This window comes from Aotus nancymaae, unplaced genomic scaffold (genome assembly GCF_030222135.1).
Source record: "Aotus nancymaae isolate 86718 unplaced genomic scaffold, 86718_ANA_hifiasm-v0.15.2.pri h1tg000057l, whole genome shotgun sequence".
Taxonomy (NCBI): Eukaryota; Metazoa; Chordata; class Mammalia; order Primates; family Aotidae; genus Aotus; species Aotus nancymaae.
The window spans coordinates 35,897,243-35,922,552 of record NW_026988471.1 but is presented as its reverse complement, the minus strand read 5'-3'; the positions used below and the strand labels follow the sequence as shown (position 1 = coordinate 35,922,552).

The following is a 25,310-nucleotide window of genomic DNA, read 5'->3' as shown; positions in this document are numbered from 1 at the left end:
GACGCGGTGACTGCGCTTGCGCAAGACCAGCTTTCTGCGCACGCGCTCTTTCGTTGTTTCCTGCCGGCCGGAGTGCGGGAGGTGGAGCATCCGGGTCTCCTGGCGGCTGCCCTTGCCCCGCGAGCTCAGCTGATCGGCTCTTCCAGACTAGGAGGTGAGGCTGAAGCATGCACCGTGACACGCACGCACTCCTGTCCCACCTACATTTTCAGAGGGGTGGGGAGGAAATTTGAGTTCGTAATGAACATTTTCGCTTTTCTGGCTGTTCCGAGCCGCCGCCTCTTGCGATTGACAGCCTGCGGAACCCCACGGAGGCTGGCGGCGGCCTCTTGCGTTTCCCCCGGTCCGGTGCCGCGGTTCTTGGAGTAGCCGGGTGAAGCCAGATCCCGAGCGCGCGATCCCGGATCGCCAGGTGTTGTCACTGACGCTTCGGTCGCCGGGACCTGGCCGCCCCACCTATCCCAGTAGGAAGAGTCTTGGAGACCTGCGGTTCGGGATGTCTGTGCTGGGTGTTTTGACCTCGGTTCCCCTGATCAGGTGCCGCGCGGGTGGGTAAAGGTGCGATATACCGAGCAGTGGACGAGAAAAAAGGAGGATGGTTGTCAGGCCCGACCGGGGTGTTTGATCTTAGTGCCTCAGTTTTCTCCTTTATAGAACGGGTAAATGACATATGTATTGCTGGGCATATTTCTTCTGGAATAATGCCTTTTTATTGCAATATTTAATTTTCCTTTCACCTCATGATTCATTCTTATCAAGCAGTTTTCTTTTGTTTTTGTTAGCATTTTTGTCCTTTAAAAGTATGTTCTCCGGTTTTGCCTCAAAGAAGTGTTTTTCCCCAAGTGAAATGAGAGAGTAATACTTTTCTTAGTGGATATATTCATTAAGTTTGACTTTTGACATTAAAAAATACTTATTTTTTACTCTGTTAATTTAAGGTGTGAATTTAAAACTTCAGTAATGGAGTTGGCCCACAGTTTATTGCTAAATGAAGAAGCTTTGGCTCAAATCACCGAAGCAAAAAGACCAGTTTTTATCTTTGAATGGTTGCGATTTCTTGACAAAGTCTTGGTTGCCGCCAACAAGGTACGGTATTGCTTTTTTTCCCCCAGTTGCATTAACGTAAAGAGATTATGTGTTCATGATTCGTAAGAAAACACACGTTATGTTTTGGAAGGTTTGTGGGTAACTTATGGAACTTGAGAATATTATGCTAATGGGAATTGCTAGTCTATTCTATTTAGTGGCAAAACTCAAGCTTCGTTTAAATGCAGCTCATTGCCTGTCTACTTTATGTCTCTACCTGGGTAGCTCATTGTAACTGAGAAAAACATGACTATGTGATGTGTCACTTTAAATTTATCATCATCAATTGCAAGAGGTCTCTCTGTGCTGCCTAACAATCCCAGTATCTTCACTTATCTCTCTGAGGAGTTAATTACAGACTTTTTTGTTTTCTTCCCGCATAACCTTGATTCATTTTCTGTGTCTTTTATATTTATGTCTTTAAATGTAGATGCAGCCAGGTGTAGTAGTTCATGCCTGTAATGCCAGCTCTTTGGGAGGCTGAGGCGGGCGGATCACCTTAGGTCAGGAGTTCGAGACCAGCCTGGTCAACATAGTGAAACCTCGTCTCTACTAAAAATACAAAAATTAGCCAGGTGTGGTGGGGGGGGCCTGTAATACTGGCAACTTGGAGAGCTGTGGCAGAAGAATCGCTTGAACCCGGGAGATGGAAGTTGCAGGGAGCCTAGATAGCGCTGTTGCCCTCCAGCCTGGGCAACAAGACTGAAACTCCCTCTCAAAAAAAAAAAAGGCCAGGCACGGTGGATCACACCTGTAATCCCAGCACTTTGGGAGGCTGAGGTGGGTAAATCACAAGGGCAAGAGATCTAGACCGTCCTGGCCAACATGGTGAAACCCCCTCTCTACTGAAAATAAAAATACTAGCCGAGCATGGTTGCAAAGGCCTGTAGTCCCAGCTACTCAGAAGGCTGAGGTGAGAGAATGGCTTGAACCCAGGAGGTGGAGGTTGCAGTGAGCCGAAATTGTGCCACTGCACTCCAGCCTGGCGACAGAGCAAGATCCAGCTCAAAAAAGTTAAAAAAAAATGTAGATGCTTTCCTCAAATGTCTGATGATCTTTGGCTGCCCGCTCAAATTTAAAAATTGAGTAGTAAAAACTTTTCTCGGCAGGGCCAGTCTTTTAAACTGGACATCACTGTAAGCGGGGCTGGTTCCTTAGCTTTCTGCAGGCTAGTCATTCCCCAGAAGATAGTTTTCTGCTTTTGTGTCTGAAGAGTATATGGCTAGCTGCCTACATTCTTGGAATTGTGGGAGAAGACTGGGGGCTTTAACATTCAGTATGTGAACTTTCACTGCATCTCCCCATTTTCAGTGCCGTTTCCCCAGACTGCAACCGTGCCTGGGCTCTCCTAGTCCAGATATACAATATTTCACTCTTCCCAGAGAATATGCTTTCAGTCTTCTTCCAGAATGGAGGAGAGGAGTCTGACTGCTTCTTAGACTCTCAACCATTCCCTCTATCTCAAGGTACAACTTCACTCCCACCTCCAAAGCACCTAGGGCCTAAAAAAAACCCCATGATTTCTTAGGGGGTCCTGTGTTGTAAGGTAGGTAATTTCTCAGCTTCCTCTGTTGGAAACACTTGTTTTCCAAATATTGTGTTGATTCTTTTTCCCGTTTTCTTTACCCTTTGGATTTGTGCTTTGTTGTTGTTGTTACCCTTTAATATGGTTTTAATGGAGTTTCTATAGAAACAGTTAATGCATGGATTCACTTGTAATCTTTAACTAAAAGTTTCTGTTTTCTCTTAAATTCCCTACAACTGGGCTTTTGTTACTTCCACTCCACTGAAACAGCTCTTGTCCAGCCATCACTGATTACAGGTTGCCCAAAACGGTGGTCAGTATTCTGTCTTATTTGATCCATCTCCATCTTTCACCTTGAAACACTTTAAACATTTTTAATTTTGTTGCAAAATTGATAAATACAAGAGTATATAAAACATTTCTAAGTTATGAAGCATAATAATATAAATATCTGTACACCTCCACCCAAATTAAAAAATAAGATCGTTGCTTTGCACAGTTTGTGTGAAGTTTTCTTCCTGTTTGTGGCTTCCCAAGACACTGTTAGGTTTTAGTTCCTCTCCCACTTCACTAACTGCTACTTTTTTTTTTTTAACTCTTCCTCAGTTCAGGGCATTTAAAAAAAAAATCTGTACATATTCCTTCAGTGATATCATCTAATTGTATGATTTTTACTATCATCTATATAATAATGATTCCCAGGATAACGTTTACTCCACCTCTTTCTTATCTAAGTGGCATCCCAGAGTTAACATACCCAAACAAAATTCTTGATTTCTCCTCCCAAACCTACTCTTTCTCCTGTGTTCTCTATCTCAGGAAATGACCATTTCATCCTTCTAGCTGCTCAGGGTGAAAACCATAGAGTCATTTTGACTTCCCTTTTTTTCTCAAACTTCTCATTGTATTCACCAGCAAATCCTATGGTTTCATCCACAAATATATCCAGAGTTTATTTACTTATCATCTCCATGGTTACCACCATCATCTCTCATCTGGATTATTGCATCTGCTTCCTATTTGCTCATGATGCTTTCCATTTATGCACCTTATAGAGCATTCTTAGAAGTCAGAGTGACCCTGTTGAAACATTTAGATCACAACCCTCCTCTGCTTCAGACTCTTACTCAGAGTAACATACAAAGTTCTTTCTCTCTTACTCTGCTCCAGCCAAACTGGCCTTGCTGTCTTCAAGGATGCTAAGCATGCTCCAACCTCAAGGCCTTTTACACTTGTTCTTTCAGCCTGGAATGTTCTTCCCTCAGGTATCTGCATAGCTCACCCCTTCCCTTCTTTTCAGAGAGAGGCCTTTTCTAATTAATCCACATAAAATAGTAAGCACCCATACTATTCATTTGTTTGTTTGGTAAACCCTATCCCTCCCCACCAGAATGTAAACTTTATGAGGGCAGGGACTTTTTTGTCTATTTTGTTCTCTGTTGCACCTTACTACATGGCATACATTAAATACATAATAAATATTATTTGAATAAATGAATGAATTATAGGTATTGATTATGGGTAAAGCTGGGCATTTTTTTTTCCTGTTGCCTAGGGCTCTGCAGAGTTTCTTTTGGTTTCATTTGCTGACCTATAACTTTATGAACTACTGACTTTGCTTTTACATGGGAAACCTATATGAGTTCTACAACATCAGTTATCCATACATCCAATATATCCAGTATTTTGCATCCTTCGATTGTTGGTTTATTTCTTAGTAAGTTAATCTTGTAACTTTTTGAATCAGAGTCTTCACTTTTATTGGAGCTAACCTTTTAGCTTTGGAGGAGAATGAAGGAGAATATTTAATATAGGAAAAAAATGACTCTTTTTTTTTTTTTTTGAGATGGAGTTTTGCTCTGTCGCCAGGCTGGTGTGCAGTGGCGTGATCTTGGCTCACTGCAACCTTCACCTCCTGGGTTCAAGTGATTCTCCTGCCTCAGCCTCCCAAGTAGCTGGGACTACAGGCGTGCACACCCAACTAAGTTTTGTATTTTTAATAGAGACGGGGTTTCACCATGTTGTCCAGGATGGTCTTGACCTCCCGACCTGTGATCTGCCTACCTCAGCCTCACAAAGTGCTGGGATTACAGGCATGAGCCACCGCGCCCGGCTAAGAATGGCTCATTTCTTACTGAACTTTTCCTTATCTTTAAAATTCTCATGGTTTATGTTTAATGTAATATAGATTTTTAATTATTAGAGTGCCTTAAGTGTTAAGTACTTTTATTCTGATTAAAAGGTAACAAAATTTTTTTAATGATGTTCTTTTTAAAATTTTTTTGTAACAGACCGATGTAAAGGAAAAACAGAAAAAACTTGTCGAACAATTAACTGGATTAATAAGTAGCTCACCTGGACCACCTACACGAAAATTGTTAGCTAAAAATCTTGCAGCCCTTTATAGCATTGGGGATACTTTTACGGTTTTTCAGACACTCGATAAATGCAATGACATTATCAGAAATAAAGATGACACTGCTGCCTACTTACCAACAAAATTGTAAGTACTTACTTTAACAGGGGCCCTTGAAATTTTTTTTCTTTCAAAGAAACTTAGTCGGAGACTGTGAACCATAAAATCCCCCAGGTAGGTGGAACCAGAGACATGCTACTAACAATGAAAGCTCTAAGTGGGTCAAGTTGTGATGGGAAGATAATGAGTTCAGTTTTAGGCATGCTGGTTCTGGAATACAAATGGAAATATCCAAATGACAGTGTATAATAGGTAGTTGGAAATTCTAGTTGGGATTTTAGAGATTTGTTTGGAACGTAGTTTTGGTGAGTAGGCTGAATCCTTTGATATGAGTAAAGTTACTGAGGAGGAGGAGTATATTTGAGAAGAGAAGATAGCTAGGGATTCAACTCTAGAACGTCAGCATTCAAGGGTCTGTGGTCAGTGTGATAGCTTACAGAGAAAATGGAAAAATTATTCAGAACCTGGATGCTAGTTTTAGGTCTGCTTTTAGGTAGTTACCTGGTATCACTAGGTAACTACCTGGATACATTGTAGTTAGGTTTTGTGTTTTGTTTAAGATAGATGTAGACTTCAAAAGATATAGAGGAGATTAGACAGTACTAGTACTTTCTAGTTTATTTTGAAGTTTGAAGCTATGTTAATACTTTGATGATTCAGTTCACTGCCACTTAGCAAATACACACATAATTTTATAGTTCTGGTTAAGTAGAATTGATTATACATTCATGTGTATTTCCAGGGAATTCATGGGTCCTATTTAGGAAATCTCTAATGTATTCTGGCATGTGATGTCAGTCATTTTTAACTTATCAGCCTACAGGGTATCAAAAAGCATGAGATTTGGAGTTGAAGCAGTGAAAGTTGATTCCTTGATTCTGCTGTTTATTATGTGTATGATTGTGAGCTAAATTTAATTAACCTCTCTTACCTGAAAATTGCTCAGATCACATGGCTTTTACTTACTTTTATTTTTTGGAGCGAGAGTGACTCACCTCATGGTAGATGCCTGCTCCCAAGATCCAACTACACATAACTGTTAGATGGTGGTTTCCAGGATTTAGGCATAGATCTGCCAGACTCCAAAGCATCTGCTCTTAACTACCATGTCCTGCTTTTGCCTTTAAGCTACACCTACAGCTATTCACTTACTATTGACATGAGTGACAGTGGGATCATTTCTTGCTCCTGAAGAAATGTGCTGCTGTGGATCTAGAAATAGAAATACCATTTGACCCAGCAATCCCATTACTGGGCACATATCCAAAGGATTATAAATCATTCTATTGTAAAGACACATGCACACGTATGTTTATTGCAGCACTGTTCACAATAGCAAAGACTTGGAACCAACCCAAATGCCCATCAATGATAGACTGAATAAAGAAGATGTGGCACATAAACACCATGGAATACTATGCAGCCATAAAAAAAGGATGAGTTCATGGTCTTTGCAGGGGCATGGATGAAACTGGAAACCATCATTCTCAGCAAACTGACACAAGAACAGAAAACCAAACACCGCATGTTCTCACTCATAAGTGGGTGTTGAACAATAAGAACACACGGAGACAGGGAGGGGAACATCACACACCAGGGCCTGGGGGGTGGGGGCTAGGGGAGGAATAGCAGGGAATGGGGAGATTGGGGAGGGATAGCATTAGGAGAAATACCTAATGTAGATGATGGGGTGATAGATGCAGCAAACGACCACCATGGCATGTATATACCTATGTAACAAACCTGCACGATCTGCACATGTACCCCAGAACTTAAAAGTATAATAAATAAATAAATTTTAAAAAAAGGAAATGTGCTGCTATTACTTTATTCTTCCAAGTGTTCTGTTAATGTAATTTAGATTAAATTTTACAGGTTTACAAATAATAGCATAGTATTATTTGTAAATTAAGAGACAGACACTGTGAGCAATGCAAATGTATGAGATATACTTTTGCATTGCTCACAGTTTCAGAAGTTTACATTTCCACTGTTTCTGGAGTTTACATTTCCACTGGCAGAAGATAGAGACATATAAAATGGTCAGATCACAGCACAGTAAATGATATAATTTTGTCAAAACGAGTGATTGACATTGTTATGTATAATGAAAGAAGAAAGGAATTGTTAAAGATTGACATAATTTGGAAAGTCTTCATAAAAGAAAAGCCTGGAAGCCAGTGTGGCTTATGCCTGTAATCTCAGCACTTTGAGAGGCCAAGATGGGCAGATAATCTTAGGTAGGGAGTTCGAGATCAGCCTGGCTAACATGGTGAAACCCTGTCTCTACTAAATATACAAAATTAGCTGGGCGTGATGATGTGTGCCTCTAATCCCAGTTATTCCGGAGGCTGAGGCAGGAGAATGGCTTGAACCCAGGAGGTGGAGATCGCAGTGAGCCACGATCACTCCACTGCACTCCAGCCTGGGCGACAGAATGAGACTTTGTCTCCAAAAAAAAAAAAGTTTGAATTTCTTCCCAAAGAATGGATTTGATTTATTATGTACATAAATAGATTCTTTTGTATTCTTAACAAGAATATAACTACAGTATTTACTAGGAATACAGTGTAAATATAGTATTTGTTGCAGTTATGAAGGATAAACAAATTGTTTTAGAAAGTTGAAATTAAGGATTAAAAAGTGTCCTAGACAAATGCAAATTAATTTCTGAAAATGAGAAAAGTATAATTTTATCATTAACCTGAACAATGACCAGTGAAGCTATCACTTCTTACAGGGCTGCAGTGGCTTGTGTCGGAGCATTTTATGAAAAAATGGGGAGAATGTTGGGCAGCGCATTTCCAGAAACAGTAAATAATCTATTGAAATCTCTGAAAAGTGCAGAGGTAAGTTTTACAGCAAATATTATTTGAATGTTTGCTTGTGGCAAGAGTTAGATGTCAGCTAAAATATGTTTGTTTCTTTTTCTGTCAATGTGGTACTCATACTGCTTTGCAAGGAGGTAATTTCAAATTATTACTTGTCCCTTCTTTTAACATACATTATCTTATATTTCAGGGGGAAGGGAAAGAATCCTTTTCTTTGAAAAATGAGTAGATTTACCTGTTATTTTTTATTTAGTTCTATGGTATTTTGGGATTGGCTTTCCTTTTTTTTTTCTTTTTTTTTTTCAGTTCCCTAGCTAATATGTTAATTTTCTGGTTGTTGTAATAAATTACCTGAGACTGGGGGGCTTAAAGCAACAACAATTTATTGTCTCAGTTCTGGAAGCTGAAAGTCTGTAATCAAGTGTCAGCAAGGCCATGTTTCCACTGAAGGACCTAGGGAAGAATGCTTCCATTCCTTCTTACTTCTAGTGGTTGCTGGAAATCTTTGATCTTCCTTGGCTTGTAGATACATCTCTCCCATCTCTGCCTCCTTTGTCACATGGCCTTTTCCCTGTGCCTATGTATTTTGTGTCTAAATTATTTTCCTGTTCAGTGATTCATTGTATTAGAATTGGATACCTCTTCTGGAAACTATTTGTCTATTCATTGGTTAAAGAAGAATTGAGGACATATTATTTGTCAAGCATTAAGCATACAAAAATGGTCCCGAGCTCAGAGAACTTACAATCTCGTGGAAGAGATCTAAATGTGAATAAGCATTGTGATACACTGCGATGTATATACTATTAGAAATAAGAGTAAGCACTATGAGAATATGGAAATAGACTTTGAGTTAGTCACAGGAAGATGAAGGTTTGCTCTGTTTCTGACACTTTTTTAAAAATGTGTTGGATGTTTTCTGCTTCCTCTTCTGGATGGTTTATATATTATTTCTTAACTTTTTTTTACTTAATATTTTATATTCTAAAAGTTTGGATCCTTGAGATGAGATATTGAGGCTTCTGAATCTGTCTTCATGTTCTCATTATATTGTATGTACTTCAGTAAGTCAATGAAACATTGGAATACATTTACTTATAACCTGATTTTTTAGAAAGATATTATTTATTTGAATATTCTTACTTTCCAGGTACTTTCTGGAATATTTAATTTTATTGTACTTTTCATTATTTAATGTTTATAATTTGGAGGTAAGATCATTAGACCCAAAGAACTTTTGTCTTGATATGTTCTTGTTTAAATATGGAATTTATTTTACGAAGCAGTTTTGTTTTATATACCTGTCTAGTCCCAAGGGCGAAGTGAAATCTTAATGAGTCTACAGAAAGTTCTAAGTGGACTAGGTGGTGCAGCAGCTTCCTCTCATCGTGATATTTATAAGAATGCCAGGTCTCTCCTGACTGATAGGTCAATGGCTGTTCGATGTGCAGTGGCCAAGGTTAGTACTTGACCAATTTAGAATGTTGCTCTTATCCTTCTTGCTCTTAAACAGTCAATGATTTTTTCTTCTAAAATTTTAAATTATATTTTGTGTTCCAATGGATTGCTTCATTTTCTAGGATTATGTGTGTGTGTGTGTGTGTGTGTGTGTGTGTGTGTGTGTATCACATGACATGTACATTTGTGTATATGTGTATTCTTTCACTTAGCATAATTATTTTGAAATTCATTTATGTTGTTATATGTATCCATAGTGCATTCCTTTTTATTGCTGAGTAGTATTTCATTGTATGGATATGTTGCATTGATTTGTTCACTCATCTGTTACAAACATTTGAGCTGTTTCCAGTTTCGATTATTACAAAAAAAACTACTGTGAACATCTGTATATAAGTTTTTACATGAACATATGCTTTCATTTCACTTTGGCAAATACCGAGGGATGGAATAGCTGGTTCATAGGGCAGATTTCGTTTAACATTCAGAAAACTACCAAACTGTTTTCCAAAGTACTTGTGCTATTTTACATTTCTACTAGCAGTGTATGAGAATTTCACTTCCTCCACATCATCACCATTGTTTGTTACTCTTAATTTAAGCCATTCTAATGGATACATAGAGGTATCTCATTGTGGCTTTAATTTGCATTGACCTAATGACTAATGATAAGCATATTTTCAGGTGCCAATTTGCCATCCATATCTTCTTTGAAGAAGGATGTGTCCAATCTTTTGTCCATTGTTTTATTGGGTTTTATAATTATTCACTTTTGAGAGAGTTTTATAGGTTCTTTACATATTCCTTTATCAGATATGTGATTCACAAATATTTTCTCCCAGTCGGTGGCCTGTCTCTTCATTCTCTAAATAGAGCCTTGTAAGGAAAAGACATTTTGAATTTCGTTCAATGTATCCATTCTTATATGGATTTTTTTGCTTTTGGTATTGTATCTAAGGAAACATTTCCTAACCCAGGATTTGTCCTATGTTTCCTTCTAGAAGTTTTATAGTTTCATACTTAGACATATGATCCATTTTGAGTTAGTTTTTATATATGGTAGAAAGTTTGAATCAAAAAAAATTTTTTAATATGGATATCCACTTCTTCCAGTGCCATGTCGAAAAATTTATCTTTTCTTCACTAAACTGTCTTTGCATCCTTTGTTGAAAATCAGTCGTGTGTATATGTGTAGGTATAAGTTGGATTCTCTGTTCTGTTTCATTGATCCATTTGTCTATCTTGATGCCAACAACACTTTTCTTCATTATAGTACCTTTATAGTAAGTCTCGAAATCAGGTGGTGTTAGCCCTCCAACTTTGTTCTTTTTCAAAATTGTTTTGCCTAGTCTAGGTTTAGCAATGTCTACAGAAATACCATGCTGGGATTTTGATTCAGATTGCATTGAATTTGGAGATAATTGCCTCCTAACAATATTAAGTCTTCCACCCTATGAACATGATATATCTCTCCATTTATTTAGGGCTTTGATTTGTCTTAGCACCATCCTGTAGTGTTCAGTGTACAGATTTTGCATATTCTTTGTCAGATTTATTTTTAAGTATTTCATATTTTAAATGCTATTTTAAATCGTATTGATTTTTAAAATTTTTATAATTTCTAATTATTCATTACTGACATATAAAAATAGTTGATTTTTGTATCCCCCAACCTTGCTAAACTAACTTATTAGCTCTATCAATTTCTTTTGACAGATTCTATTATATATTTTATATAGACAGTCATGTTGTCTTTGAATAATGATAATTTCACTTCTTTTCAAATCTGGACGGCTTTTATTTCTTTTTCTTGCCTTACTCTACTGGCTAGGGGAAAACATTCAGTCTTTTGCCATTAAGTGTGATAGTAACTTTTTTCCTTTTTTTTTTTTTTGTAAATGCCTTTTATCAGGTTGAGATACCCCTCTATTCCACCCCCCCCCCCGCCATTTCTTGTTTTTTAAGAGATTTTATCAGGAATAGATACTGGATTTTGTCAAATGTCTTTTATTTTAAATTTGTTTTCTTACATTGTTTTTGTTATTGCTGCTTTCTAGTTAACTTTTGACTTTAAAGTAGTTGCAATTGTAAGGAATAATATGGGGAGATGTTTCTAAACTTTTACTCAGTTTCCCCTAATGGCAGTATTTCCAGAAGTATAGTACAATGTAACAACCAGGATGTTTTCTTTTTTGAAACAGAGTCTTGCTCTGTTGCCCAGAGCTGGAGTGCAGTCTTGCCTCACTGCAAGCTTGCATCCCAGGTTTAAATAATTGCCCTGCCTCAACTTCCTGAGTAGTTGGGACTACAGGCACATGCCACCACACCCAGCTAATTTTTGTATTTTTAGTAGAGACAGGGTTTCATCATGTTGGTCAGGCTGGTCTCTAACTCCTGACCTCCTGTGATCCGCCTGCCTCGGCCTCCCAAAGTGCTAGGATTACAGACATGAGCCACCATGCCCAGCCTGGATGTTGACATTGATATAATTTATAATCTTATTCATGTTTCCCCAGTTTTATTTGTATTCTGTCAAATAATTTTTAGCATCTATTGAGATGATGATTTGATTTTTCTTTTTTCGTTTCCTAATGTGGTGAATTACATTGATTAGTTTTAGAATTTTAGTCAATATTGCATTCCTAGAATAAACCTCACTTGGTCATGAAATATTATCCTTATTATATATTATTGTATTAGAGTTGCTAGAAGTTTGTTTAGAAATGTCTATCTGTGTTCATGAGTGATATGGGTATGTGGTTTCTTTTTCTTGTAGTGTCTTTGTCAGGTTTCAGCATCAGGGTGATACTGGCATTATAGGATTAGTTGGAAAGTTCCTTTCAACTTTCTGAAAGAGTTTGAATAGAATTGGCATTATTTCTTACCTAAACATTTAGTTGAATTCACTGGTATAGCCATCTCTTAAGAGTTTTTTTTAGAGAAAGATTTTGAACTATGGAATCAAATTTTAACATAAATATTGGGCTATTCAGGTTATCTGTTTCTTCTTGAGTGAATTGTCGATTTCCTCTAAGTTGTCAACTTTATTGGCATAAAATTGTTCACATATTCTCTTTAACTTTTTAAAATATGTTGACTATGTAGTGATTTGACCTCTCTCATTTCTAATTTTGATAATTTGTATTTTTACTGTTTTTTTTTTCCTAATCAGTCTGACTAGAGATTTATCAAATTTATTAGTCTTCTCAAAGAAGCAGCTTTGGTTTCATTTCTATTATTTTTTAGTTTTCTAGTCATTAATTTCCTTTATTATTTCCTTTTTCTGCTTACTTTGTGTTGAATTTGCTCTCCTTCATCTAGTTTCTTAAGGCTGATGCTGAGGTTATTGATTTGAGACCCTTCTTCTCTCCCCATGTGGTGGTTTAGTGTTACATGTTTCTCCATACCTAGAAACTCTCTCAAGGCAGTAGGCTGGGACAATTGTAGGGTTCATCTTGTTTTTTCATCTCTTAAGGATACCTTAAGATGCTTCATTGTCTGATGTCCAGTGTCTTGAAAACTGTTGTTTCATTTATTTTGTCAAGTTTTTTGGTTATCTCAGAAGAGGCAGTGAGTCTGGTTCTTGCTATTCCATCTCTGGAAGCAGATGTTCTAGGATGTTATTTACTTTTTTGTTTTTAATTCCAGTGTCTACTAGAACTACAGAATGAAGCTGTATTTATGTGGACTGCTGAACTGGAAAATATAGCCACTCTCTGCTTTAAGGCTTTGGAAAACTCAAATTATGGGGTACGAGTGGCAGTGTCTAAACTCTTAGGAACAGTCATGGCCACAGCATTAATGCCAAAACAGGCAACAGGTATTGTTGTTTGCCCTTGATTTAGACCATAACAGACCTAATTGGTTATTACATGTAGATAGGTCACTGTAATGGATTTAAATTTTTAGGTATTGTTGTCTACTTTTTTATAAAATGAAATAACCCAAATGGCATTTTTCTTGATATAGTCACATTTTTGTGATGATAATGTATAGGATATCCAGCTTATATATGCTGGATATATAAGCACATAAGATTTATAAAATGATTTTGGATAATGTCTAAGGCACTGGAATCTGGCACTTTATTTGCTACTTATTTTCAATCTCTGATGAGTAGATCCCCATTTATACCACCGTATTAATTTTTAATTTTTCTTGATTATCATTATAAACAGAATCAGAGGCAGCATTGAGTTTTCAAATTACTCTTGCTTTGCTTCACAGTTCCATAGAGACATCTTGGGTGCCTGTGAGCAGATGCCTGGTCTTGTCCCTACCTCTACTCCACCTCCCTATCATAGAAAGAGAACCAGATGTTTTAGGTTCCAGTCCTGTCTCTTGTATTCATTAGCTGTGAAACCCTATTTCACTTCTTTGAGCTTTGATTTCTTCATCTTTAATGATAATTATTTCAGCAGATGATGACAATGATGTAATATTTTAAAGTGTTATGTGCCAGGCACTGAAGTAAGCATATTACAAAATTTAATCCTCAAAGTCCTGTGAATTATATGTACTGTTGTTATTACTGTTTTATAAATGAGGAAATTGAGGCTTAGAGAGATTCTGTAACTCATTTTCTAAAAACTGTACTGTATCAGAAATGAAATTCAAATCCTGGGCAGTGAAATACCAAAGCTTTCTTAGCCATGAGCTTTTTACCTCCTCTACAGAATTTTTGTTAGGATTGCATTTGCTACTGTATGTGGAAGGATTTCATAAAATATGAAGCTGTATACCAAGGATGGCAATTCAGTTGCATTCCCAATAACTTTTTTTTTTTTTTTTTTTGAGACAGAGTCTTGCTCTCTCACCCAGCCTGGAGTGCAGTGGCACAATATCAGCTCACTGCAACCTCTACCTCCAGGTTTCAAGCTATTCTTCTGCCTTAGCCTCCCAAGCAGCAGGGACTACAAGTGTGCACCACCATGCCCAGCTAATTTTTGTATTTTTAGTAGAAACAGGGTTTCATCATATTGGCCAGGCTGGTCTCAAACTCCTGACCATGTGATCTACCCACCTTGGCCTCCAAAAGTGCAGGGATTACAGGTGTGAGCCACTGCAACTGGATGCATTCCCAGTAACATTTTAATTTATTTGGTAACTACTATATAGAAAGCACTGTGTTGAGAAAAGTTTTTTATGTCTACCTCAGGAGGGAATGAGAACTGTGATCAGTTAGTAGTATCTGCTGTGGGTATGCTTAGTCCTTATTGTGTTACACATAGTATTACCACTATTATTAGACTATTTTGCGTAGATCTATTGAATTGCTTTTATTTCTAGCTCTTTCCATTTTTCTGAGCATTTTTTCTTCAGAATTGAATTCAGGTTTACAAGTACGTTGAAAATTTTAAGAAAAAAATTGTAAGAAAACTAAACCATTTCCCCATTGTAGTAAAGTATCCTTAACAAATGGTTACTTGAATTATTAAGCTGGAGTATCTCAGAAATACATTTACTTATACTTTTATTTTTCTTCCTGAAAGTAATGCGTCAAAATGTGAAGCGAGCAACATTTGATGAAGTCTTAGAACTCATGGCCACAGGATTTCTACGTGGAGGGTCAGGTTTCTTAAAGAGCGGTGGAGAAATGTTAAAAGTTGGAGGGTCCGTTAATCGTGAAGTGAGAGTTGGAGTTACACAGGTTTGTAACATATATGTGTAAAAGAATTTTGGCTGGTGTGATGGCTCATGCCTGTAATCCCAGCACTTTGGGAGGCCAAGGCAGGTGGATTGCCTGAGGTCAGGAGTTCGAGACCAGCCTGTCTAACATGGGGAAACCCCATCTCTACTAAAAATCCAAAAAGCTTAGCCAGCTCTGGTGGTGCACCCCTGTAGTCCCAGCTACTCAGGAGGCTGAGGCAGGAGAATTACTTCAGCCTGGGAGGCAGAGGTTGCAGTTAGCCAGGATTGTGCCACTGCACTCCAGCCTGGGCCACAGGGGGAGATTCTGTCTCAAAAAAAAAAAAGAATTTTGTTCATATCACTTGTGAAAATTCATGGAAGACCGTTAACAAGTAAGAGCTCACAGAGAGATTTTTAATATTGTCTGGTTTCTTTCAAAATATTTCTTTTACCAAATGAATGAATTACATTCAAAATACATGCTTCTCTGGAAATTCAGTAGATGTTTAATAAAATATAAATAAGCTATGTCTACTATATTTGTGTAAATATCTTTAAATAAAGTTCTCACATTTTGCTTAACAGAAAATCAGATAAAAATAACTCAGTTTTCATTGAAACTATTTAGGTAGCTTGAGCATTTAGATTTTAATATTCTCCAACACCCTGTAGCTAAAAATATTGGTTAATGCTTTGATTGGATTTTCTATCAGTGTTTAATCACCAGTGTAATTATAAGATTATATCTGACTTGGAATTATAATTTCAAAATTATAATTATAATTTCAAAATAACAACACAAATAAGAGGTTATGGTTAATGATAATTAACACCTAATAAGATGCAATGGTGATCATAGTCAAAATCACAATTTCAAAGTCACAACTGTACCTTAATCCTGAAACAAGTATAAAATATAAGTAAACAATTTTTTAACTTACAGAGAAAGTCCTAAGTAAGTGTTTTGTATCTCGAAGTCAGTGTTTACTTAGGATGTTAAGGTTTTCTTATTTCTGTAACCTGTTACCTTCCTGATCACTAGGCTAAATTCAGCTTCCCATCCCTGTCACTACTGTCCCTTTATGTTCTCCATGAATTATCTTTGTTTTTTTAATTATTATTTTTTGAGACTGAGGTTCACTCTGTCACCTAGGCTGGAGTGCAATGGCGTGATCTCGGCTCATCGCAACCTCTGCCTCCCAAGTTCAAGCAGTTCTCCTGCCTCAGCCTCCCGAGTAGCTGGGACTACAGATTCGCGCCATCACACCCAGCTAATTTTTGTATTTTTAGTAGAGGTGGGGTTTCACCATGTTAACCAGGTTGGTCTTGATCTCTTGACCTCGTGATCCACCCACCTAGGCCTCCCAAAGTGCTGGGATTACAGGCATCAGCCACCATGCCCAGCCCATGAAGTTGTTATCTTAAGAACTGTTTCTTAGTCCAAGATACTTTCCTAATAATTCCTATTCCAGAAGTAGTAAAACGATCTCAAGTTTAAATTTTCTCTGTTTTAGTCTCGAATATAATTTATTCTGCATGCTGTTATCAGTTATTCTTGTAGTTGCTTTATCTTTGATTTCTGTTTAGTTACGTAAGTGTATCTGATGTCATACCTTCCTCTATTTACAGGCGTATGTTGTTTTTGTGACAACATTGGGTGGTCAGTGGTTAGAGCGCAGCTTTGCCACGTTCCTGTCCCACGTTCTTGATCTGGTTTCCCATCCTCGGGCAACACAAACACATGTGGAGGCTGTGTACTCAAGACGATGTGTTTCATTTATCCTAAGAGCTACTGTGGGCAGTTTGCTAGGTGAAAAAGCTCAGATTGCAGCTGCCAAAGAAATCTGCCAAGCTATTGGAAAACAAATGAAAGCCGTAGGTAAGAATTGATGTCATAATGTGTGTTGATTACCTTAGCCATATCATTCTTTATTATTATTCTTAATAAATATCAATAGGACTAATTAGTTTATCTTTCTGGACTGTGTTTTTATAGTCATTTTTGTTGAGTACTCATATTTGATATTAAAATAACATAATTACAGTGAAATAGAGTTTTTAAGGATTTGGGTGGCATGTTGGTAAGACTGCATTTTCTGTTTTATTTCTAGTATCCATACTGATTTTATAACTTTGCTGGCATGCAGCAGCACATTGGTTCTGTCTTCAAGGAATAATCTATTGTGATCTTTCTGCTTTTAGAGCCTGTTGTTTTGTAAACATGTTTTTATTGTTTTTTTTCCTCCTCTTGTAGACTTAATATGAAAACTTAGAGAGAAACAATTACAGATGGTTATTAGCCCCCTATAAGGTGTACTGTGAAACCTCAGTTATATGTAATTACAAGATATTCTTTTCTAAAAAGTATCAATTTTAAAATTTTTCAATTTAACAAATAGTTATTGAGTATCTGAGATTTGCAATACAGTAATTCAGGGTTCAAATAATGAATGAGATGAAGTTTCTGCCTTCATAGAGCTTTTAATCCAGTTATAAACTAAATATAAAAGCAAGACTAAAAGCAAGGCAAAATATAAATTCTAAAAGACAGTTTAGTTTTTTCACTATTAGAAGTATGTACTAACTTCAGTAAGGCAAATTATATTGACTAATAGAGGTCTTTTGAAATAAGGGTTTAATGAATAAATGTCTTCAGTAATTTATTTTTTAGACATATATATTAAATGTTTTATAAAATGAGTGAAAATAAACATATAGTGTTTTTTGTTTATAATGGCTTATTATTTTTTATTTTGTATTTTATTTGAGACAGAGTTTAGCTTTGCTGCCCGGGCTGGAGTGCAGTGGTGCAATCTCGGCTCACTACAGCCTCTGCCTCCCGGGTTCAAGTGATTCTCCTGCCTCACCCTCCTGAATAGCTGTGATTACAGGCCTGTGTCACCACACATCCTGCTAATTTTTTTATTTATAGTAGAGACAGGGTTTCACCACATTGGCCAGGCTGGTCTCGAACTTCTGACCTCAAGTGATCCACCTGCTTTGGCCTTCCAGAGTGCTGGAATTACAGATATGAACCACCACACCCAGCCAGTAAACTAGTTTTAAATGTATAGAGCTAAGTGAAAATTATGAATTGTGAATTAAAAAGTGTTCAAATTAATGAGATATTGTTCCTTAGATATGCTAAAATAGTCATCTGTCTTAGATTCACAACTTGAAGAGTATTTGCACGTTGATTCATTGAGGAAATGTTTAGTGCCAGAAACACTGTGCCAAATGGTGAGAGTAAAATAGCAAGCCAGATGCAGATAGCATCTGTCCTCAAGGAGCTTAAAGTTTAGCAATCAAATGAGTTTGTGCATTTCCAAGTCCAGAAATACCTAAAAACAAGAGATATTTGGCCAGGCATGGTAGCTCATGCCTATAATCTCAGCACTTTGGGAGGCCAAGATGAGTGGATCACTTGAGGCCAGAGTTCTTCAAGACCAGCCTGGCCAACATGGGAACACCTTGTCTCTACTAAAAAATACAAAAATTAGCCAGGAATGGTGGCGTACACCTGTAGTCCCATCTACTCAGGAGGCTGAGATGGGAAGATCGCTTGAGCCCAGGAGGCAGAGGTTGTAGTCAGCTGAGATGGTACCCCTGCACTCCAGCCTGGGCAACAGAGCAGGACTGTCTGAAAAAAAAATTTAATTACAATCCCCAATTTATTAATCTGTTATATATCCTATTATTCTGTATTATGCATTTTATAGTCTATTAATTCATAATGAATGCAAAAAATAAGAAAGTTTTACTATCATTTAAAGATTCTTAATGTTAAGGTCATAAATTCATTATTTGATTTTTTTTTTAATCCTGAAAGCAGAATTAAATATAATGATATGTATTGGGGATTTATGGACCAGAATGCATTCTCAATTAGTACTTTGGCAAGGGATCTTTAGTTTTCTCTTGTCAAACAATTTCAATTCTAATGGAAGTTAAAAGGCTGGGGTAGTGGGCAGCAAGACTAATTAATGGGAACTTTTAGAAACATTCCAGTAAGAAGTTCTTAAGGCATTTTCCTTATAGATCCATTTTCTGGTCAGAAATTTGACAGATACCTCTAATATATTGGAACACTTAAAGTAGCAATGGTAATAAAGTAATAATAGCTGCTAACATTTATTGAATGTGTATTGTGGGCAGCATTTTGTTAAATTCTTTATATGCACTAAGTTTTTAATCACTGCAATTTGAAATAGTCATGTAAGCCCATTAACAGATAAGGAAGTTGGGACAGAAAAGTTGAATATCTTGCCCAATGTCATATAACTCATATAACTAGTAGAATTGGGATTTGAACCTAAATCTTCTTTCTGCAGTATCTATGCTTTTGTACACTGGATTGCTACTGCTTGCTAAAATTAGGTTATATTTCTGGAAGCAGTCAAAGATATATCTCAGTATATATTTTAGCCTTATCATAAAGTCATTAAACAGTGTTGTTAAGTCACTTCAATGTTTAGTTCTACAAGTTTTCCACTAAGAAATAACTTCATAGGGTTTTTAACACTCAGACATCAATTGGTATGGCTAAAATCATAAATTGTATAGACCAAAAAAATCATAGCACATTTCAGTTCTCCTATGTCAAAGACACGATTCTGTATTTTCAGAAGCAGTAGTGAATGACACAAGTGGAGAAAACAAATCTGGCGCAGCAGACATTGCAGCAAGCCAGCATGTGATGGTCTGTGCCCTCCAGGAACTCGGGAGCCTGGTGCAGAGCTTGAATGCCACCGCATCCCCTCTTATTCAAGAAGCATCTATAGGTATGACATTCAGTTACTTGCTACCATGTTTTTTCACTTTTTCAAAGTCCTAAGTGTGTTTGATATTTAACTCCTGATTAGTTGCTTATCATCATCATTAGCACTTCAGATCATCAGGTTTTACTTAAATTAAGATTCATTGTGATAGGCCAGGCGTGGTGGCTCATGCCTGTAATCCTAGCACTTTGGGAGGCCCAGGTGGGCAGATCACTTGAGGTCAGGAGTTTGAGACCATCCTGACCAACATGGTGAAACTCCATCTCTACTAAAAATACAAAAATTAGCCAGGTGTGGTGATTCGTGCCTGTAATCTGCTTGGGAGGCAGAGGTAGAATCTCTTGAGCCCAGGAGGCATAGGTGGCATTGAGCCAAGATTGCGCCACTGCACTCCAACCTGGGGAATAGAGTGAGTCTCAAAAGAAAAAAAAGATTCCTTGTAAAGAATATTGAATTAAATGTTTAAAGTTTTGGAACACAAATCGAAAGCAGTTATGATTGCTTTTTTTTAATAAAAATTGACTAAAATTTGTTGAAGACTTCTATTAAGTTTTACATCAGCATTGGATATAATTGTGTTATGTTCTTCATAGAAAATGTTTCTTCGAAGTACTTTACTGCTTAGGAATAATATACGTAGTTTTGGGCAAAGTTGTGGATCTATGTTTGTGAAATCATGGTGATTGTGATTTCAATTATTGTTTTTTAGATAGTCTTTGAGATTCTGAAATCATTAGACTTCATTAAAGAGTAATATTTTGAGTCTTTCTTTTTAGGACTTTTGGAGATTGTGACTTCAGTGCTTCTTCATCCAAGCATGGCTGCTCGACTTGCTGCTGCATGGTGTTTGCGCTGTGTGGCTGTGGCATTGCCTTTCCAGCTGACACCGTTTCTAGACAGATGTGCAGAACGGCTCAACAACTTGAAGACCTCACCAGAAGCTGTTAGCGGATATAGTTTTGCAATGGCTGCTTTGTTAGGTGGAGTACATCAGTGTCCTTTGGGCATTCCTCATGCCAAAGGAAAGGTATGACAGAGATCTTAGATTTGTGAATGGTGGACTTATATCTTTTTAGGAATGCTGCTGTGTTTAATGTTGAACAGGGTGATCAAATAACAGTTTTACTATGTTAATATAAAGCATTGTATTCTTAATATGGGGTTAACAGACCCTAGTTATAATTAGATATTTAATTCTAATGTAAAGATAATAGATTTTGTCTAAATATAGTAACATGTTATAGATTTTAGAGGGAAAGAAAAAGAAAACCAGCCTAGGCAACATAGTGAGACCCCATCATTACAAAAAAGTAAAAATAGCCAAGCTTTGTGGTCCTAGCAACCGGGGAGGATGGGTTGAGAGGATCACTTGAGCCAGGAGTCTGAGATTACAGTGAGCTATGAACATGCCACTGTCCTCCACCTTGGGTGACAAAGCAAAACCCGCCCTGTCTCTAAAAAAAAAAAAAAAACCCAACCTTACACTAATACAGAAATTACTTGAAAGGCAGAGCTTTTCTTTCATCTTTTAGAAATAAAAGTTCACCTTGCTGTATATTAAAAAAAAGTCAGGAGAATATGCTATTGCCATAGTTAACATTTTGATAATGTTTAATAAAAATTGAGTGTCTCTAATAAATCACAGTGGGGCATGGTGGCTCATACCTGTAATCCCAACATTTTGGGAGGCCAAGGCAGATGGATCATTTGAGGTCAGGAGTTTGACACCAGTCTGGCTGATATGGCAAAACCTTGTCTCTGCTAAAAATACAGAAAAATTATCTGGGCATTTTGGCACACGCCTGTAATCCCAGCTACTTGGGAGGCTGAGTCAGGAGAATCGCTTGAACCTGGGAGGCAGAGATTACAGTAAGCTGAGATTGCGCCACTGCACTCCAGCCTGAGTGACAGAGTGATACTCCATCTCAAAAAATAGAATAAAATATGAATAACTTTTTTTCCCCTTTTCTTTTTTTTAATTCGACTATCATGTAGTGTTAGTAGATTTCTACTATCTAGATATTTCTACTATTCTAGATAGTAGAATTCTACTATCTCAGTAAGTGTTTATATAAATATTATTTGAAACTTTACATGGGCAGATTGGGGCTAGAGTTTTAAATTTTGATTTTTTTTCTGAGACATTAAGCCCAGGTCCATTCATATGAGTTGCATAGCTACCAATGAAATCCACACTTCCTTCTCACTTTGTCATACAATTGCTTTCTCATTCTTCTCATCTTCCTCACACTTTCCATCTTCCTCTCACCTCCCATCTTCCTCACACCACTTTCATATCTTACATTTGCCCAGAAACCCTTAGGGACTATCCAGTACTCGGAGAGTAGAATATAATCTCCTTTGGTAAACTAGTTCCTCATAATTTGACTTCATTATGTCCATCCATTCTAATTTCCTGGTGCTCTAATTAGATTAGTCATGTTGCTTCCTTCCCTGGCCCTTTTCACCTTCTATGCCTTTGCTCTGCTAACCTCTTAGAGTTTCATCTCCCCTCTTATTCAGCTGTACCAAATTTATATCTCTTTATTTATAGGCCTAATTCAAGTACCACCTTATTTACGAAATCTCTTCAAAACGTTAATACAGCAAAGTACTCAGAACAGTGCAAGCCTGTGCAACCACTAAATAAATGCTATCATTATTGGCACTATTATTCCACATTCAAAGATTTGTTGAACTCCTATTATGCATCTACCATTGAGCTAACCTTGCCTGTGCGTGGTGGCTCACACCTGTAATCCCATTGCTTAGGGAGGCTGAGGCTGGAGGATCACTTTAGGTCAGAAGTTTGAGACCAACCTGGAAAACATAGCAAGACCTTGTCATACAAAAAATAAAAAACAAAATTTTTTAAATTAGTTAAGTGTGTTGGCATGTACTTGTAGTCCTAGCTACTCAAGAGGCTGAGGTAGGAGGATCCCTTGAGCCCAGGAATTTCAGGTTACAGAGAACTGTGATTGTGCCACTGCACTCCAGCCTGGATAACAGAGTGAGACCTTGTCTCTAAAAAACAAACAAATAAATAAGCTAATCTTTTTGAGTTTACAGGAAAAATGAGAAGTGGACTTGTCGCATGATCAAATGACAAAGTAGTAGCACAGATGCTGTATTAACTGATTTTATCCTTGCAAGGCTGAGATAGGCATTCCTGTTCTTTCTATTTTACCAATGAGGAAAGTAAACGGTCCTAGATGAGAAGTGAGTAAATGAGCAGAGATGGCATTTGGCCCTAGAGCTTGTCCTTAACTACTACACTGTTCTGGGTCTCTTCAGAGTCATTGGTGCAGACAAGACTGACCAGGTTTTGATGTTCCCTCTTTCAAAACATGCTAATAATGCAAAAAGACAACTTCTCTTACATGAAGTATGCTAGTTATCTGTTTCCTTTTAAAATTTAACTTGTTTGAACTAAAATCCAATTCTAAACTTTTCTTGCAGATGGTAGTTAGTATTGCTGAAGATCTTTTACGAACTGCTGCCCAAAATAGTAGGCTATCTTTACAGCGCACCCAAGCTGGCTGGCTTTTACTTGGAGCACTTATGACTTTAGGTATAATTATACCTATTTGAGTAGGATTTTGTCTTACACTATAACAGTAAGCCTGTAAAACACATTTAATTTAAAAGTATTAAGCTTCACATTCTAGACTTTCATTGAGGTTGTAAAATGATAAAGATGTTTTCCTCCAATTGCTAGTAGATTTCTCTTTTTGGTAATTCTTGCTTATGTACATTTAAAGAGAAAGTTGTTAGCAAAGTTTCACCTTTACCATCAGAATAACCATTGTTTACCTGATAAGTTTAGTGTTTATGAAAAGAAAAGAAAATATGAGGGGAAATTACATCCCCTAAGTGAAAAGCAGAAATGTGATTTTAGTAGAGTGGTAAAGTCACACTTAATCGGAATTCTTAGTGCTGCTTTTCTGGGGTAACCCTCCATGTGTTTCACTCTTAAGTACTTTGACAAATCTGCAATACAGGCAAAATTTAACGTTGTACATAGGGCAAAAATACCTGTTATTGTGATGAGGCACGTTCACATTTTAGTTCATAAGTTTAGCTGCTGCTGTAGAAAGTATGCGCATATGTGTACTACAAAGTTATGATACAGTTCTAAGCATCTGTGTATTGGAAATTAAACTTTGACCTACTTTTCTTAAGAAAACAAAAAGTGGCAACTCACTTCCAGAAGTTTATGTTAAGTATGTTAAGTGGTATGCTAAATGAATTATTTAGCAATGTAAATATAAGTTCCTAGGTCTGAATATATTGATTCTCCATGGAACTAAATTAACCATATAAGTTGCCCCAAAAACTGAGGAATACATATATGTATGTGTATGGGAGTGGGTGTCTCTTTATGTACACATATATTTATGAAGAAGACCTCACAGAATGTGTCCCAGATATATTTTATTGATAATATGTAACCTACCATTCTCAATACAGTTGGGAAATTCTTTAAAAATTGCTTTTTGTGTATTTTATGCTTGAATTCTAAAAATATTGATAGTTTAAGATTAATTTTATTATGCTTTGATCTATATTTTAATCAGTGAATAAAGTTTGAAAAATGTAATTTTAGAGATAAAAATAGAGTGAAATGGCAGATATTGTTAAATATCAGTATTTTACTTTATTTTTATCTCTAAAATTACATAAAGTTTGTGTTGGACTCATTTTCCTTGACACTTGTTTGTAAGGTATGTTATATATATATATGGATTCATATTCTCATTTTCTTGGTTAGGACCATCTGTCGTTCGTTACCATCTACCCAAGATGTTGTTACTGTGGCGAAATGTTTTCCCACGTTCCTTAAAGGAATTGGAAGCTGAGAAGGCCCGAGGTGATTCTTTTACCTGGCAGGTAACTTTGGAAGGTCGTGCTGGAGCTCTATGTGGTAAGAACTGAAAGGATTGTGCTTTCAGAATATTATGATATTACTAAAATATTTGTAAAGTAAAAGAAAAATCACTATTTTAGTTTTTTATTTTATTACTAAATTATTACTATTAATTTAGTACTAAATTTACCACTCCATCACTATTTTAGTTTTTTATTTTACTAAACGATTTATAAAGTAAAAGAAAAATCACTATTTTAGATTTTTATTTTACTAGGTAATGATAAATTCATAGGCTTTTAGATTTAGAAAGAAACTTTATAAATGATCCACTTTAGTTTGCTAATTTTGTAATAAAAGTGAAACAGATTCTGAAAAAGTGTTTAGACCTGGTGGTAAGACAGGAGCTAGAACCCAGGCCTCTTATTCCCACTTGTTGCTCTCCTACCTGTCAAAGAAGCACTGAGTCATCACATTAAAAAAGAAAAATACTCAACAGGTATTTAAAGAAAAAGAAACTCAGGATTACCAAAGTTACTGCATTTGCAGTTAGTCTTCTCATAATGGAGAAGCAGGTGTTTTTTCACATCCTTATCAAATCTACAAACCTTAATATATTTTTCAGATATCAACATTACAAAAATTATGGATACAGTTG

General features: G+C 36.7%; 1 protein-coding gene across 8 annotated transcripts in view; it reads left to right on the top strand.

Annotated features, from left to right (window-relative positions):
• The first annotated feature begins 53 nt into the window (after positions 1 to 53).
• The window catches only part of HEATR5B (HEAT repeat containing 5B), a 102,604-nt gene continuing 77,347 nt past the window's right edge, over positions 54 to 25,310 (top strand). For 2 of the 8 annotated variants that reach the window (XM_012475524.3, XM_012475518.2), the window contains exons 1-12: positions 186 to 537; positions 939 to 1,086; positions 4,903 to 5,114; positions 7,828 to 7,936; positions 9,228 to 9,377; positions 13,025 to 13,196; positions 14,869 to 15,026; positions 16,637 to 16,886; positions 19,633 to 19,788; positions 20,562 to 20,812; positions 23,245 to 23,356; positions 24,557 to 24,709. In XM_012475524.3, coding sequence (XP_012330947.2) covers positions 497 to 537; positions 939 to 1,086; positions 4,903 to 5,114; positions 7,828 to 7,936; positions 9,228 to 9,377; positions 13,025 to 13,196; positions 14,869 to 15,026; positions 16,637 to 16,886; positions 19,633 to 19,788; positions 20,562 to 20,812; positions 23,245 to 23,356; positions 24,557 to 24,709 — 1,912 coding nt within the window. In that variant the 5' untranslated portion in view covers positions 186 to 496. Of the gene's footprint in view, positions 155 to 184; positions 559 to 600; positions 660 to 938; positions 1,087 to 4,902; positions 5,115 to 7,827; positions 7,937 to 9,227; positions 9,378 to 13,024; positions 13,197 to 14,868; positions 15,027 to 16,636; positions 16,887 to 19,632; positions 19,789 to 20,561; positions 20,813 to 23,244; positions 23,357 to 24,556; positions 24,710 to 25,310 lie in introns of those variants that run through there. The other 6 variants (XM_012475519.2, XM_064363998.1, XM_012475517.3 and 3 more) reach the window with 6 other exon arrangements.